At 37.3% G+C, this 15,465-nt stretch overlaps 1 protein-coding gene and 1 long non-coding RNA gene across 2 annotated transcripts in view; one reads left to right on the top strand and one right to left on the bottom strand.

Moving 5' to 3' along the window:
- LOC113465350 lies at positions 1 to 2,430 on the bottom strand. Its single transcript, XR_003392834.1, has 3 exons — positions 2,374 to 2,430; positions 539 to 646; positions 1 to 82 (listed from the first exon to the last, which is right to left on the bottom strand). It is a non-coding gene; the product is annotated as an uncharacterized LOC113465350 (long non-coding RNA).
- A 1,133-nt stretch (positions 2,431 to 3,563) lies between these two features.
- LOC103513996 (probable methyltransferase TARBP1) overlaps positions 3,564 to 15,465 on the top strand; it is a 25,217-nt gene continuing 13,315 nt past the window's right edge. Inside the window, exons 1-2 of the mRNA XM_008478859.3 lie at positions 3,564 to 4,295; positions 4,551 to 4,770. Of these exons, the coding sequence (XP_008477081.2) occupies positions 3,672 to 4,295; positions 4,551 to 4,770 (844 nt within the window). The 5' untranslated portion in view covers positions 3,564 to 3,671. The remainder of the gene's footprint in view (positions 4,296 to 4,550; positions 4,771 to 15,465) is intronic.

Here is a 15,465-nt window from a genome sequence, read left to right as displayed (position 1 = left end):
TCTACCCCCGGGGTGCTTGAGAAGGTCGATGGTTTTGACGGCCACGGCGCTCTTATGAACGGGGTTGATCAGGAGTTTCACTCTGCGAACAGAGAAGGCCGGAAGCCGTTTGGTGATTTAGACTTCTTTACTTTCCTTATCCTATAGGTATTTTCCAAAGGATTAGGATATTGACTTTTAATGGATCAATTTGGGCTATATGTAAAGGGTCCATTTTAAGGGTTTTACGAGTAGAAAGATCAATTAACTTTTTTTTCCTTTCAATTTTAATTTATTTAAGAGGATGATTATTTGCAATGGAGTCTATATCGTCGGTCTTGTTAGCACATTTGAGACCTCTATTATTATTCCAAAATTATAGAAAAAAACTCAAAATAATAAGAAACAAATATTGGCTTTATTTTCATCTACGTAAATATATCCCCATCTAATATCCTTTGCTTTGATTATTATAAACAAAATTATATGTACTCTGTAAAAATGAAGGGAAATAAAGGTTTATTAAAAAATTGTAATTAGGAGGTAAAAATGTACTCACTCGCCATATGCTCCTTCTCCAAGAATTTGAGCGATTACCCATCCCTCTACAAATTCTGTCATTGAAACTTGCAACCGTGTTCAGTGCCCTCGACTTGACAGCTTCATTCTGAAACCAGACCGGTACCCTTGCCGTTAGAAAGTAGAATCCTATTTTGAAAGTTGACCTTAGGTCTACGAAAATTGTCCCGAGAAGAAATTCTGTCATTGAAACTTGCAACCGTGTTCAGTGCCCTCGACTTGACAGCTTCATTCTGAAACCAGACCGGTACCCTTGCCGTTAGGAAGTAGAATCCTATTTTGAAAGTTGACCTTGGGTCTACGAAAATTGTCCCGAGAAGTTTTTTTTGTAGAATTTCTCTAGGACTGCATTTTCTCGGGACTTCCATCCCCTTACTCTGCTGTTTAATAAGTCACTTACATGACTGACATCGATTTTCAGACTTTGTCCTTTTGTAAAAAGAAAGAAAAAAAAATCGATGACGGAAGTTGAACAAATTTCTTGACCCCGCCGGGAATCGAACCCGGGTCTCCCGCGTGCAAGGCGAGCGCAGTGACCACTACGCCATGGGAGCTGACATGGTTTAGTTTTAGTACGGGCTCCATTTTCAGTTTCTCTTCTGGTTCAGTTTACGAAAATTTCCCAGAAAGGAAAATACACCTAGGTACATATATTTAGCTTTCAAGTTAAGCAGTGAAAGGTTTGAGTTTGCCTCAGTCAGCAATGGATACATCCGTTTGCCTAGAACAGCACAAAAGCGACTGCCTCAGATATCGAGTTATACTTCCTCTATTCTACTTATGAGAACATTGTGGTATACTGGAGGCCATCACATTACTTCAGCACAAAAAGCAAAATTGGTTTACTATAGGGAAATATTCGTCAGAACAGCCCCAGCGGTTAGATCTTTTTTTTTTTTTTCTTCAGCCAAGAAGAATTTTGATAGAGGGAACTAGATAAGTGCTGACCTCTTATTGTCTCGAAAGCTAAGAGAGAAGAACACACAGGATAGGAGAAAGCCAGCCGTTCCGAGAACGAACTCTATCTGTTTAGGAGAAAATCCGCCCCGGGAGGGAATCGAGCCCGTGACCTAGCGCTTACAAGGCAGACGCGCTACCCTCCAAGTTAACCAGGCTGAACTTTATCGGCCGTTTGTTTCAGAGTTTGACCATATTGCTCTCTCAAGAAATTAGTATTTCTTCTCTGTTCACTTTAGGGACTATCCAACCTCTTGAAAAAATCCGTAGCCAGCCTAGTTAGCTTAGTTGGTAGTGCGTCTGCCTTGTAAGCGCTAGGCCGCGGGTTCGATTCCCGCCCGGGGCGGATTTTATCCTGAACGGATAATGTTCGTTCTCGGAACGGCTGGCTTTCTCCTATCCTGTCTTCCTTCTCTCTTCGATTTCGGGACGATAAGACCATAGCAGTTACAGTTCCCTCTGTCAAACCTCTTAAAAAAAAAAAAAAAATGGACATTGCTTTTTAATTTCATGAACAGTAGTCATGCAAGACAATCTCAAAAAAATCTGTTCTTGCATAAAATAATGAATTTACAGAAAGCAGAAAGTAATTTTTTGGGAGTAACCCAAAATTTCCCGTTGAAATCATACATCATAACATCGAGGATTCAGGAGAAAAAATTCGAGAAAAATAAATGTCAGATTCTACATCTCTAAAATAGAAAGTAAAAATGCCAAAAAAATCTACGGATAAGAATAGAAAAAAAATCCAAATTTTTGAACTAAACCACTTACCAACATCGACACCAAAAGAAGGAGGAATAGCGAAAAATGTGGAAAGGTCAATTAAAAAATAAAAAGAGTGGAAAAGAGACTTACACGAGACATTGCAGATTATTTTGCAGATGAAACTTTCCCAACCCCGAGCGAAATTTGACTGCAAAGACGATGCTGATGAAATGTGAGGCGGAGGATAAGGGCGAATGGGAGGAATAGGGAGGAAGGAGGAGGACGAATAGGGAGACAGGAGGAGGAAAGAGGAGAGGAAGGAGGAGGAAAGAGGAATAGGATGGTATTGATTCGGGTGGAATATGGAAACTACTGCAGCAATTCAGAGACTCGAAGCGTTTTTTCGCCTTGTTCCACGCATCTGACATATTGTACCTCTAACATTACATCGTTCTGATTTGAAAAACAGAGGAAGAAGCTTCCAGGGGGGTGTATTTTCGTCGAAAAACAGATTGAAATTTTAAGCAATTTAAGTCTGATACTCTTAAGTCTCATTTCAGACTCATGACAGAGGGTATGAATAGGTGCATTTTTCTCGTTTTGTTAAGTCTTTTGTCGTTATTACAGCTTTACTAGACATTTTCACATCCCAGTTTCTAAATCAAAATTACTGTTTGCTTTTGTCTAACTTGAGATCTTGGTAATCATGGTTCAAATTTAGTTGAACAAGTAGGTTCATGTGATGACTTGGTTCTGAGGAAAATATTACTAGCACGTATGTTGCAATATGAAAATGTCTCAATCATAAGAGTGGCTATTGAACGATTGCATCTCCTCAATAATGACTTAGATATCATTGTAAGCTTATTGGATATTGCTTTGAAAGCTTTGAACAATTCAAGCTTGTTTGTCCGCGTTTGTCTGAGTCGATTTTCAAATACCTATACGTGTAGGGACCTATGTAGGTATTCTGATTACTGATTAGGTACTTACCTATTGTTTTCTTCTTCCTAGCCTTTTCCTATTTAAATAGGGTTGGTGTTTCTTGTCAGTGCCTTCCAGGCAGCTCTATTGTGCACCTAATGTCCTGATAAATTCTTCTCCCTTAAGTCTTGGTTCACATGATTTTGCCACCCTTTTCTTCAGCCTCCCTTGCCTTTTCTTCTGACTTCTATTCTTTCAACTCTTTTCCCTATGAAGCTCTCTGGTATATTTTTGGAACCAATATAGAACAACGGTGGATAGAATATAGCATAGCGTGATAAAAGCTCTCATATGTAAATTAAATAGGTTTATACATATTACACATAAGTAGGTACCAATGTTAGATATTGAGCTTGTTTGTTCCAGAATCGGAAGGTGTTAAGAACAGTCTTGTGAAGTTATTTGAGCTTCTTAACAAGCCCTATGCTGAAGGAGATCATTATCTAAACCTCATCAAAAGCATCATGTGTGTACCATGGGGTCCAGTGCCTTTGTTCTATGTAACTCACTACCTGCAACTTGCATCCAGTGACGTGAAACCAACAATCACATCTACCCAGGAGTGTCTGTCAAAGATTAAGTCTGCTTTTAAAATAGTGACAAACTTAATACAGATCAATTTTAAACATAATCTAATCATTCGTTCTGGAATAGGTTTCTGTTTAAGGAAACACATTGTAGCTAGTCTCATTTCACCTATCAAACAAATGGACATTGGGCTGAATAGCACAAGCTTAGTGGAAGTCATTAATAACTTTCTCAATATCTGTAGACCAAACAGTGATAAGACCAACGAGTTTCGAGAGTTACTTGAAGGTTTTGCTAAAGTTTTCTCTTATGACAAGGATTTCATTTACAACTATATCAACGAGCATTTCATTACAGAAGACAACCAAGTTCAGGAATCCAGCTTTAATATCATAGCTCTGTTTTTACTCTCGGACAAAATCAATCCAACTGAATTTATTGATCTCATAAAACAAAAATTGAAGCACAGTTCGGAAAGCTTTGAAAATCTTGCTCAAATAAAAGCATTTATAGTGCAGTATGGGTTCTTGTGTCCTTTGTTATGTTGTAAAGCTTTAGAGGCGTCCAGTTTGAAAATCTTGCTAAAATAAAAGCATTTATAGTGCAGTATGGGTTCTTGTGTCCTTTGTTATGTTGTAAAGCTTCAGAGGCGTCCAATGAAGGCAATTGCTGTTTCATACATTCATTTCTCAGTCTTAATTACACTGAAGATCAATTCAAAACACACCTGTTGCAGATATTGGAAAATAGAGACCTCGAGAAGTATGGAGATACCCTTGAATTTTTAATAACATACAGCAGTACGGTTGAGTTAGGCGTCCATTGAAGGCAATTGCTGTTTCATACATTCATTTCTCAGTCTTAATTACACTGAAGATCAATTCAAAACACACCTGTCGCAGATATTGGAAAATAGAGACCTCGAGAAGTATGGAGATACCATTGAATTTTTAATAACGTACAGCAGTACGGTTCAGTCTTTCGTGAAAACTCAACTTTTAAATAGTACTGTGGATATTTCTAAACAAGAGTTTGGTGTTTTCAATAACGAGTACAATTATTTGTTCATTTTGAATTTGTATTTAGAGAAGACGACAGCAATAAATGAGGATAAAATTCCATACCTTGGCTGGGATCGAACCCACGCCCTCCTGATTACCAGGCGAGCGTCTTGACCACTACGCCACAATTTTTGACCTTTTAAAGTTACTTTTTTGGAGTTTTAACCTCAGATTTGGATTTTTCACAACTTTTTACGTAGGAATCGACCTTTTATTAAAAATATTTTCCCAATTGCAACTCCTCCATTGTATTTCATTAATAGATATGGGATTGATTTCAATCCCAGGTGTCAGTAAAAAAATAAAGTAAACATATATGTAAGTAGGTAGCTTTTGAATGACTACAATGGTCTAAAAAATATTTTACAAGAAGAGACCTTTTATTAAAAATATTTTCCCAATTACACTCCTCCATTGTATTTCATTAATAGATATGGGATTGATTTCAATCCCAGGTGTCAGTAAAAAATAAAGTACACATATGTAAATAGGTAGCTTTTGAATGACTACAATGGTCTAAAAAATATTTTGCAAGAAGATAGGTCAAGCACTTACCCTTGAGAAGAAGCTCTCACAATATGAATCACCCACCTACTTATGACAGAAAAATGGGTACCTACCTACTCAAGTACGTGGGAAATGACAGAGTGCACAGAAGCAAAGCTTTCATCCAGCTAGGGCGCAAGATAAATGGGTGGTTTTTAGGGTGGTTGAAGAGAGATGAACTCTCATGTCTATTGATCATCATAACTTACCAGACTGTCTTCTTCCGATAACAATGCAGGAATATATTGATCCCAGAACAATGATGTGTTTCACGAAGCGAATTTCTCGACAGCAATTGATCCCAAGAAGACAAATCAACAATGGGGTAAATTTAGTGAAATTAGTGAAATCTGAAGCAGGAAACGGGTGAACTTTTCCAAATTTGAAATTTCAAGTAGGTATTTCAACTTTTTGGAAGAAAAAAAAAATCAAATCAATGAAAAAATTGCGGGAAAAAAAGTAATACAGTGTTGCCACATAATCGGGACAAAAGAGTCGTACAAAAGTCCCTTTTATTTTTACCGTACATGAAAAATTACCGTACAACTGATTGCTGATTGGTTGATTTCTTCTGATTATCGCGCGAATCTCACTTGTCCTGACCTTCTCACTTGTCCTGACCTCCCGGAAACTCTCACTTGTCCTGACCTCCCGGAAACTTGCACCATGGAGGATCTGAAAGTCGCAAACGACAAAGCAATTGCAGTGACTAGATACTGGATGAACAAGATCTAAACAACTTGACAATAATGGTGATCCGGACTCGGAAAGTAAAGTAAGTATCGCGCGAAAATTTGAAATCTGGCATGTATTTTTTTGGTGTTTTTGATAAAGATAAAAAGAAATATTTGACTCTGCGTGGGTGTTATTTTGAGTACCTATTGAATTTCATTTGCCCATTTCAAGTCTGCTCACACATCAAACACCTACAGAAGTTAATCACAGGACTCAGAAGTAAATGCATACTGTAAAATTGGATACGGCACCAAGTTCCTTTTAAAATTCTGAGAGATTGAGGGTAAGCACTGTTATTCCTTGCAGAATATGGTAATAGTTTTTCAGGGTGCACTCAGAATTCATATTGATATGTCCCACACCTTCTAGGTCTCCTACATGCAAGGTATGTGCAATTACCACTTTGGAAGCTCACCTGTATAGTGAGAGTTCAATAGACTAATACTGGGCTCTAAACAATTTTGAATTGCAGATGCACAAATACGGATTGATAACTTCTCAAGAGTGTATCTGCTGGATTCCAAAATTACTCTTCAATTTTAAAATCAAAACTGTACCTAGTATGCCATGAATTTTAGTTTGTGTAGAATGTACAACTCATGACTGCATCACTTGCAACAAATTGTCAACCCGAGTTCACAAATCCGGGATTCAGAACAGCATTAGGTCTGGAAATTACTGATTGGATGTGTTCCAGTCACTTTTTGAAAGGAGATCAGAAGAAATATGTTGGTATTAAAATAATGTGGGCTTGTCTTAAAGAAAAAAATCCTTTGAACTAAACCACTTACCAACATCGACACCAAAAGAAGGAGGAATAGCGAAAAATGTGGAAAGGTCAATTAAAAAATAAAAAGAGTGGAAAAGAGACTTACACGAGACATTGCAGATTATTTTGCAGATGAAACTTTCCCAATAGTTGAACAAGTAGGTTCATGTGATGACTTGGTTCTGAGGAAAATATTACTAGCACGTATGTTGCAATATGAAAATGTCTCAATCATCAGAGTGGCTATTGAACGATTGCATCTCCTCAATAATGACTTGGATATCATTGTAAGCTTATTGGATATTACTTTGAAAGCTTTGAATAATTCAAGCTTGTTTGTTATGATACTATTCAACAAATACAGCTAGAAAATATTCTTCTAGCAATATTCAACTATTGTCAAAACTCACATGATTCAGAACTGATTGATGAACTACTTGGATGTTACTCAGTTGTTCTGAATACTTTGTTTGAAGTAAGCTTAAAGAGGAATACAGAACTGAAAGATTGCACGAAATAACACGGGAGGAAAGAGGAATAGGATGGTATTGATTCGGGTGGAATATGGAAACTACTGCAGCAATTCAGAGACTCGAAGCGTTTTTCGCCTTGTTCCACGCATCTGACATATTGTACCTCTAACATTACATCGTTCTGATTTGAAAAACAGAGGAAGAAGCTTCCAAAGGGGGATGTTTTTTTCGTCGAAAAACAGATTGAAATTTTAAGCAATTTAAGTCTCATTTCAGACACAATGTGCATTTCAAAATAACTGCTGAAGAGGGAGATCTAAACATCTTTGAACTTTGTCAAATCAAAATGAATGATGACATTAAAATACTTCTGGCAAAATTACTGAACATTTTGTTGAGTATGATCAATAAAATGACAGTAAAGTTGCCAAGTGACTTCAATGTGATATTTGTGTTCATGTTGCATAAAATGAATGAGCTCCTATTGCAAGAACAAAATAAAATCCTGAGCATTACCCTCTACATGAATGTTATAGAATATTTTCATGAAACTTTGCAAGATAAAGTTGTTATTGATTATTTGAATGGAATTTTGTTCCAAGATAAGCAGCTGGATTTAGAAATCAAGTTTTCTATAATTATATTTCTGTTTGATCAGATTGCATCCTACTATTTGATTAATATGATACTATTCAACAAATACAGCTAGAAAATATTCTTCTAGCAATATTCAACTATTGTCAAAACTCACATGATTCAGAACTGATTGACAAACTACTTGGATGTTATTCCATTGTTCTAAATACTTTGTTTGAAGTAAGCTTAAAGAGGAATACAGAACTGAAAGATTGCATGAACGAAGTATTTCAAAGAGTTGTTAGTGAAATATTTCACAACAATGTGCATTTCAAAATAACTGCTGAAGAGGGAGATCTAAACATCTTTGAACTTTGTCAAATCAAAATGAATGATGACATTAAAATACTTCTGGCAAAATTACTGAACATTTTGTTGAGTATGATCAATAAAATGACAGTAAAGTTGCCAAGTGACTTCAATGTGATATTTGTGTTCATGTTGCATAAAATGAATGAGCTCCTATTGCAAGAACAAAATAAAATCCTGAGCATTACCCTCTACATGAATGTTATAGAATATTTTCATGAAACTTTGCAAGATAAAGTTGTTATTGATTATTTGAATGGAATTTTGTTCCAAGATAAGCAGCTGGATTTAGAAATCAAGTTTTCTATAATTATATTTCTGTTTGATCAGATTGCATCCTACTATTTGATTAATGCAACAAGTGCAAATGATGGAAATATAAACCAAAGTGACCATAGCTTGGAGCTGGAATGTTTCTACAAACACTTGAAGGAATTTTCTCTGGAACAACTTCCTAATATAAATCCGTCCATCCGAAAGTCAGCTCTCTATTCCCGAACATTGGCGGACTCAGCCGATCGTGTGAGGTGTTCGGGGCGAGCCTCGTGGTGGACTCGTTGGACATTACGAACAGTGCCGAGTTCAAAGCCCTCAGTATGACGTCAGAGAAACACATCAACATTATAGAGGTATACTGAAATCTAATGTGAACATCACACTACACACTACTTTCCTTAACGTAGGTACTAGATTTTTTTTTTTCAAGTAGAGCTTAAAGAGGTTAAATCAGAAAGAGGGTAACGAATCAGTAACACGTGATGTACCGATCACCCGTTCAGATTCCAACCATGCTCAACATGGCTTAACTTCAGTGGTCCGTCGCTAACTGGTGCATTCAACGTGCTATACTTTTATTTTGTCCTCTCTTTTTGCCTGTTCTATGTTTTTACTGTCTACTGATTCTGGAAAAAATAAATAAATGATTCAATGTCAATTAATTCTCTTAAATTTCAGGTAAAAAAGCACAATCTGAAGGAATATCTGAAACAAATGCGAACCGAGCACGGGTATCAAATTATCGGAGCTGAACAAACCAACAACAGTGTAAAACTACAAGACTTCAAGTACCCGAAGAAATCCATACTAGTCTTAGGGTAAGAAACTCTTAACAACCGGTCGCGGTTTTGATTCCCGCCCGGGGCGAACTCTATCCTAAATGGGCTTCATTCTGGGAACGACTGGCTTTGTCTTATCCTGACCTCTCTGCTCTCTTCGATTTCGGAACGATAAGACAGATCAACCTCAGTGTTGTGGTTAGCACGGTGGACTTTGAATCTTTAGGTTGGTGCTTCGAGTTCTAGTGAAGAGGCAACGATGTTTGCGACAAGCAATTATGCTTTAAACAGTTAAAATCTCTCCCACCCAGTTCTTTTATCAAATAAACTAAATGGGAAGTATTGTGTCTCTTATCGCTCAACTGATGAAGCACATACTACGGGATGGACATGCTACGAGAAATATAAACCAAAGTGACCATAGCTTGGAGCTGGAATGTTTCTACAAACACTTGAAGGAATTTTCTCTGGAACAACTTCCTAATATGAATCCGTCCATCCGAAAGTCAGCTCTCTACATTATAAAACGAATGTACAGCATGGAATATGATGGTCAAACTCAAGGAAATAAGACATTGGAGAACTTCTTCCACATGTTCGAAACGTTGGAAGAAAGTCAAGTAAACCTTATCACTCCAGTAGTTGAACAACTTTCCCAACCCCGAGCGAAATTTGACTGCAAAGACGATGCTGATGAAATGTGAGGCGGAGGATAAGGGCGAATGGGAGGAATAGGGAGGAAGGAGGAGGACGAATAGGGAGACAGGAGGAGGAAAGAGGAGAGGAAGGAGGAGGAAAGAGGAATAGGATGGTATTGATTCGGGTGGAATATGGAAACTACTGCAGCAATTCAGAGACTCGAAGCGTTTTTTCGCCTTGTTCCACGCATCTGACATATTGTACCTCTAACATTACATCGTTCTGATTTGAAAAACAGAGGAAGAAACTTCCAAAGGGGGGTGTTTTTTCGTCGAAAAACAGATTGAAATTTTAAGCAATTGCAACTTGCATCCAGTGACGTGAAACCAACAATCACATCTACCCAGGAGTGTCTGTCAAAGATTACCTCTGCTTTTAAAATAGTGACAAACTTAATACAGGTCAATTTCAAACATAATCTAATCATTCGTTCTGGAATAGATTTCTGTTTAAGGAAACACATTTCGTTTTATGATGTTTTCCCCAAAAAAGCTAAAATATGACGTTTTAGTATGATATCATGACATTATGACGTTTGAAGGACTCTGCTCATGACAGACGACAGAGGGTATGAATAGGTGCATTTTTCTCGTTTTGTTAAGTCTTTTGTCGTTATTACAGGTTCACTATAGTTCATCCAGATTAATATGACAGCAATGAGTCATCAACCCAAAATGAAGGAACCAATCAGATTGCAGGAAATCCTTAAATTGTTGCAATTGTGCAACTTGCATCCAGTGACGTGAAACCAACAATCACATCTACCCAGGAGTGTCTGTCAAAGATTACCTCTGCTTTTAAAATAGTGACGAACTTAATACAGGTCAATTTTAAACATAATCTAATCATTCGCTCTGGAATAGATTTCTGTTTAAGGAAACACATTGTAGCTAGTCTCATTTCACCTATCAAACAAATGGACATTGGGCTGAATAGCACAGGCTTAGTGGAAGTCATTAATAACTTTCTCAATATCTGTAGACCAAACAGTGATAAGACCAACGAGTTTCGAGAGTTGCTTGAAGGTTTTGCTAAAGTTTTCTCTTATGGCAAGGATTTCATTTACAACTATATCAACGAGCATTTCATTACAGAAGACAACCAAGTTCAGGAATCCAGCTTTAATATCATAGCTCTGTTCTTACTCTCGGACAAAATCAATCCAACTGAATTTATTGATCTCATAAAACAAAAATTGAAGCACAGTTTGGAAAGCTTTGAAAATCTTGCTAAAATAGAAGCATTCATAGTGCAGTATGGGTTCTTGTGTCCTTTGTTATGTTGTAAAGCTTTAGAGGCGTCCATAACTCTCTCTTTTAAAATGCAGAGGTAGCTCTAAGTTCAGAGGTTGGATTCCAGAACAGGTAAGGTGGATATCGCCTTACCTGACTTTCTCTCACTGTCGGAGGAAGCACTGTGCAATATACCTTCCCCTTTTAAAGATTCCCAACCATTGCACATGTGACATGTTTGGCAACAATGCCGATTTTTTTGCTGTCACATAGATCTGGACACACTATAGACATTTTCACATCCCAGTTTCTAAATCAAAATTATTGTTTGCTTTTGTCTAACTTGAGATCTTGGTAATTATGGTTCAAATAGGAGAACTTCTTCCACATGTTCGAAACGTTGGAAGAAAGTCAAGTAAACCTTATCACTCCAGTAGTTGAACAAGTAGGTTCATGTGATAACTTGGTTCTGAGGAAAATATTACTAGCACGTATGTTGCAATGACTTGATTTTTTATCTAAACAAAACACAGGAATTGCTGACGTTCGCGCGTTTGTCTGAGTCGATTTTCAAATACCTATACGTGTAGGGTAGGGACCTATGTAGGTATTCTGATTACTGATTAGGTACTTACCTATTGTCTTCTTCTTCCTAGCCTTTTCCTATTTAAATAGGGTTGGTGTTTCTTGTCAGTGCCTTCCAGGCAGCTCTATTGTGTACCTAATGTCCTGATAAATTCTTCTCCCTTAAGTCTTGGTTCACATGATTTTTCCACCCTTTTCTTCAGCCTCCCTTGCCTTTTCTCCTGACTTCTATTCTTTCAACTCTTTTCCCTATGAAGCTCTCTGGTATATTTTTTGAATCAATATAGAACAATGGTGGACAGAATATAGCATAGCGTGATAAAAGCTCTCATATGTAAATTAAATAGGTTTATATTACACATAAGTAGGTACGAATGTTAGATATTGACAAACAATAAACTATCACCATGCCAATAGAAGAAACATATTCAACATGCAATGTGCTCCTGGTTAATTTACTTTCTTTAGGTACTTGATATAACTGTCACTTGAAACAAGTTTTCTTCCTATGTCATTAAACTATCACCATGCCAATAGAAGAAACATATTCAACATGCAATGTGCTCCTGGTTAATTTACTTTCTTTAGGTACTTGATACAACTCTCACTTGAAACAAGTTTTCTTCCTATGTCATAAAAAAAAGTTCAATATTTATTGAAATGCTGCCTCAGATAAATATACAGGGTCCAGCAGAAAGAACGGACGGTTTTCAATATCATGCTACGGAGTCAATTTTCAAGCTAAAGTAGTGATTTTTCTTTTAAAATGTACAAAACATTATTACTTACTTTTCAGAATACCCAAAGGCATCACGGACGGTTTTCAATATCATGCTACGGAGTCAATTTTCAAGCTAAAGTAGTGATTTTTCTTTTAAAATGTACAAAACATTATTACTTTTCAGAATACCCAAAGGTATCCCTAAAAAAACTGATTATACAAAATTCAACTGATTGGCCATAAGGAGTGCGAAAATTAGCTGATTGACCATGGGGCAATAGGCAAAACAGCGGTTTACATTGTTTGGCAAAAGAAATTTTCAGAAAAGTTGTACCATTTTCCAGTAGTACAGGGAAAACCACTTTTGGGATCATAAAACTCAACTGATTGGCAATAAGAAGTACGAAAATTAGCTGACTGACCTCTAGGCAATATGCAAAACGGCGGTTTCTTTCGCCAAACGATGTAAACCGCCATTTTGCACATGGGGACCAACGGAATTTTTCTTTTTTCTACGACCTCTGTTCTGCAGACTTTAATATTGACGTCAGCATATTTCATATTCTCACCTGACGAAGGTTTCCAGTCAGCAAAGATTTCCTAGCGCATATTTCTGCCGATATTTCTAAGAAATGATAAAATAAAAAAAGATAACAAACAATACATTTGAATAGAATAGAATTATCTTGTTTATCCTGCCAGAATGAGACCGGAAAGTCCCATGATGAGGTACCATGGGCAGTTATAATTGCCAGCCTAGTTAGAGTTAGCTTAGAGAATAGCGCGTTTATCTTGTAAGCTCTGGGTTGCAGGTTTGATTTCTGCCCGAGGCGTATTTTATCCCAAATAGATGAGGTTCATTATCGCAACGGCTGGCTTACTCTTTTTTTGTCTTCCTTCTCTCTTCGCTTTCGAGACGATAAGACCTTACCAGTTATCAAACCCCAAAGATTTCCTAGCGCGGATTTCTGCCGATATTTCTAAGAACTGATAAAATAAAAATAGATAACAAACAATACATATTAGAATAGAATTATCTTGTTTATCCTGCCAGAATGAGATGGCAAAGTCCCATGATGAGGTACCATGGGTTATAAATGTTATAATTGCCAGCCTAGTTAGAGTTAGCTTAGAGAATAGCGCGTTTATCTTGTAAGCTCTGGGTTGCGGGTTTGATTTCTGCCCGAGGCGTATTTTATCCCAAGGCGTATTTTATCGCAACGGCTGGCTTACTTTTTAATTTGTCTTCCTTCTCTCTTCACTTTCGGGACGATAAGACCTTACCAGTTATATCAAACCCCTTAAAAATAAGGAACGTAAAAATAAGTAGTTATATAGTAGGTAATTGATTTTTACTATATTTATATTATAATAGACAGGTTGTTGATTAAAGGGTTTTATTAAAGAAAGGCCTTAAAAACGAAAACACATAGTTTAAGAGCCTTTATTCCTTTCAGTATTCAGTGAGCCTATTTTAATGCATTTTACATTCAAGTAATTCCTCAGATGCATTTCCCGTGTTTGACGGAATTAAATCAGTGGAGGGGCTTTGGTTTAACAGAAGCCGGAGGAATTAAACCAGCACTGCAGGTATGGTTTGACAGAACCCAGAGGAATTAAACCAGTACTGCAGCTATGGTTTAACAGGGAGATCACGATTACATAACACGAAATTTTCGGCTGCGGCGCTATAATTTCTTCATTTAACCCCCAAACTGTACAAAATTGATGTTTGGTGGTAGGTACGCCAAAAGAACCTTGAGGTGTCAGGTTGGGCGCAGTACTCAAAAGTTTGGGAACCCCTGCATTAGGTAATGTGGTCAGAACCCGAAGATATTAAACCAGTTATTATCTACTTATAAATAAAAGTTTAGCAACCTGAGGAAAAATTCAATTTAAAAAATATAAAAAATGATAATTTTATTGACGTCTTGTTTGAAAAAATGGATGTCTTCTTGTTTTGAGAATAGCACATCAGCACGTCACTCAACTGCAGTAGTGTGGTGGTTAGCGTGTGGTAGACTTTGGATTCGGAGGTTGGTGGTTCAATCCAGATAAGCATGCAATATGTTAAGCCCGAGGGAAGAAATCGATCTGAAACAAAAATGAAAGTGAATTAAATTAAAATAAACGAATATGTATACTTAGGTAACGAATATGTAGGTAGGTAGGAATTTAAAAAAAAGAGAGAGAGAGAGAAAGGAAAGGGAGAGAGAGAGATGTAATTTAAGGAGCCACGTTCATGTCTCTCATGATCTGCTTTATGTAGTCGAGGGGTGGCCTTCCAACTGTATTAGTGCCTTCTATCATCCCCTCTATTACTAGTAGCTCAATCACCTGTAAAACATACTCAGATAAGCGGCCCCTATGAGGGCCCCGTAGATCCGAGCGACTGTCCTTTAGATGTTGAACCCTTTTTGCCAAAATTGGACACACCGACACACCGCTCTGAAGTTATGTTGAAGCAAAAGGACAAACTAAAGGAAAACTCATCCTGTTAAAATTTGAAACTCACTTCCTTTCGTTCGTTATTTCGTTGAAAAAAAGCCCCTTGGGTGACTTACCCTCATTTTTTCGTTGGTAGGGATGTTCTTCGTACTGAGAAGACTCATAAATGCTGAAAACAGAAATCAACAATTATGAAGAAGTAGGTACCTACAAACAGGTTTTTCCATCCTCTCTCTTGATTCTCTGTTCGGTTTCGGACGATAAGACCTTATCATCAGTTAAGCTGTGTCCACACACATAGTAAACACCGTCGATCGACGAGGTGAATCTATGTCAGGGGTTTCCAACTTCCATGTGTATGCGGGCCACATGCTACATTGGGAAGTACTTCGCGGGCCACATATGTACATAGGGGAGCATTGTAGGAACCCCTCAACTTTTCAGAAATGCTGCCCGTTCGA

The sequence above is a fragment of the Diaphorina citri genome, unplaced genomic scaffold (genome assembly GCF_000475195.1).
Source record: "Diaphorina citri unplaced genomic scaffold, Diaci psyllid genome assembly version 1.1 scaffold1063, whole genome shotgun sequence".
In the NCBI taxonomy this organism is placed as follows: Eukaryota; Metazoa; Arthropoda; class Insecta; order Hemiptera; family Psyllidae; genus Diaphorina; species Diaphorina citri.
Note: the sequence above shows the minus strand (reverse complement) of the source record. Positions and strands in the feature narration are given on the sequence as shown.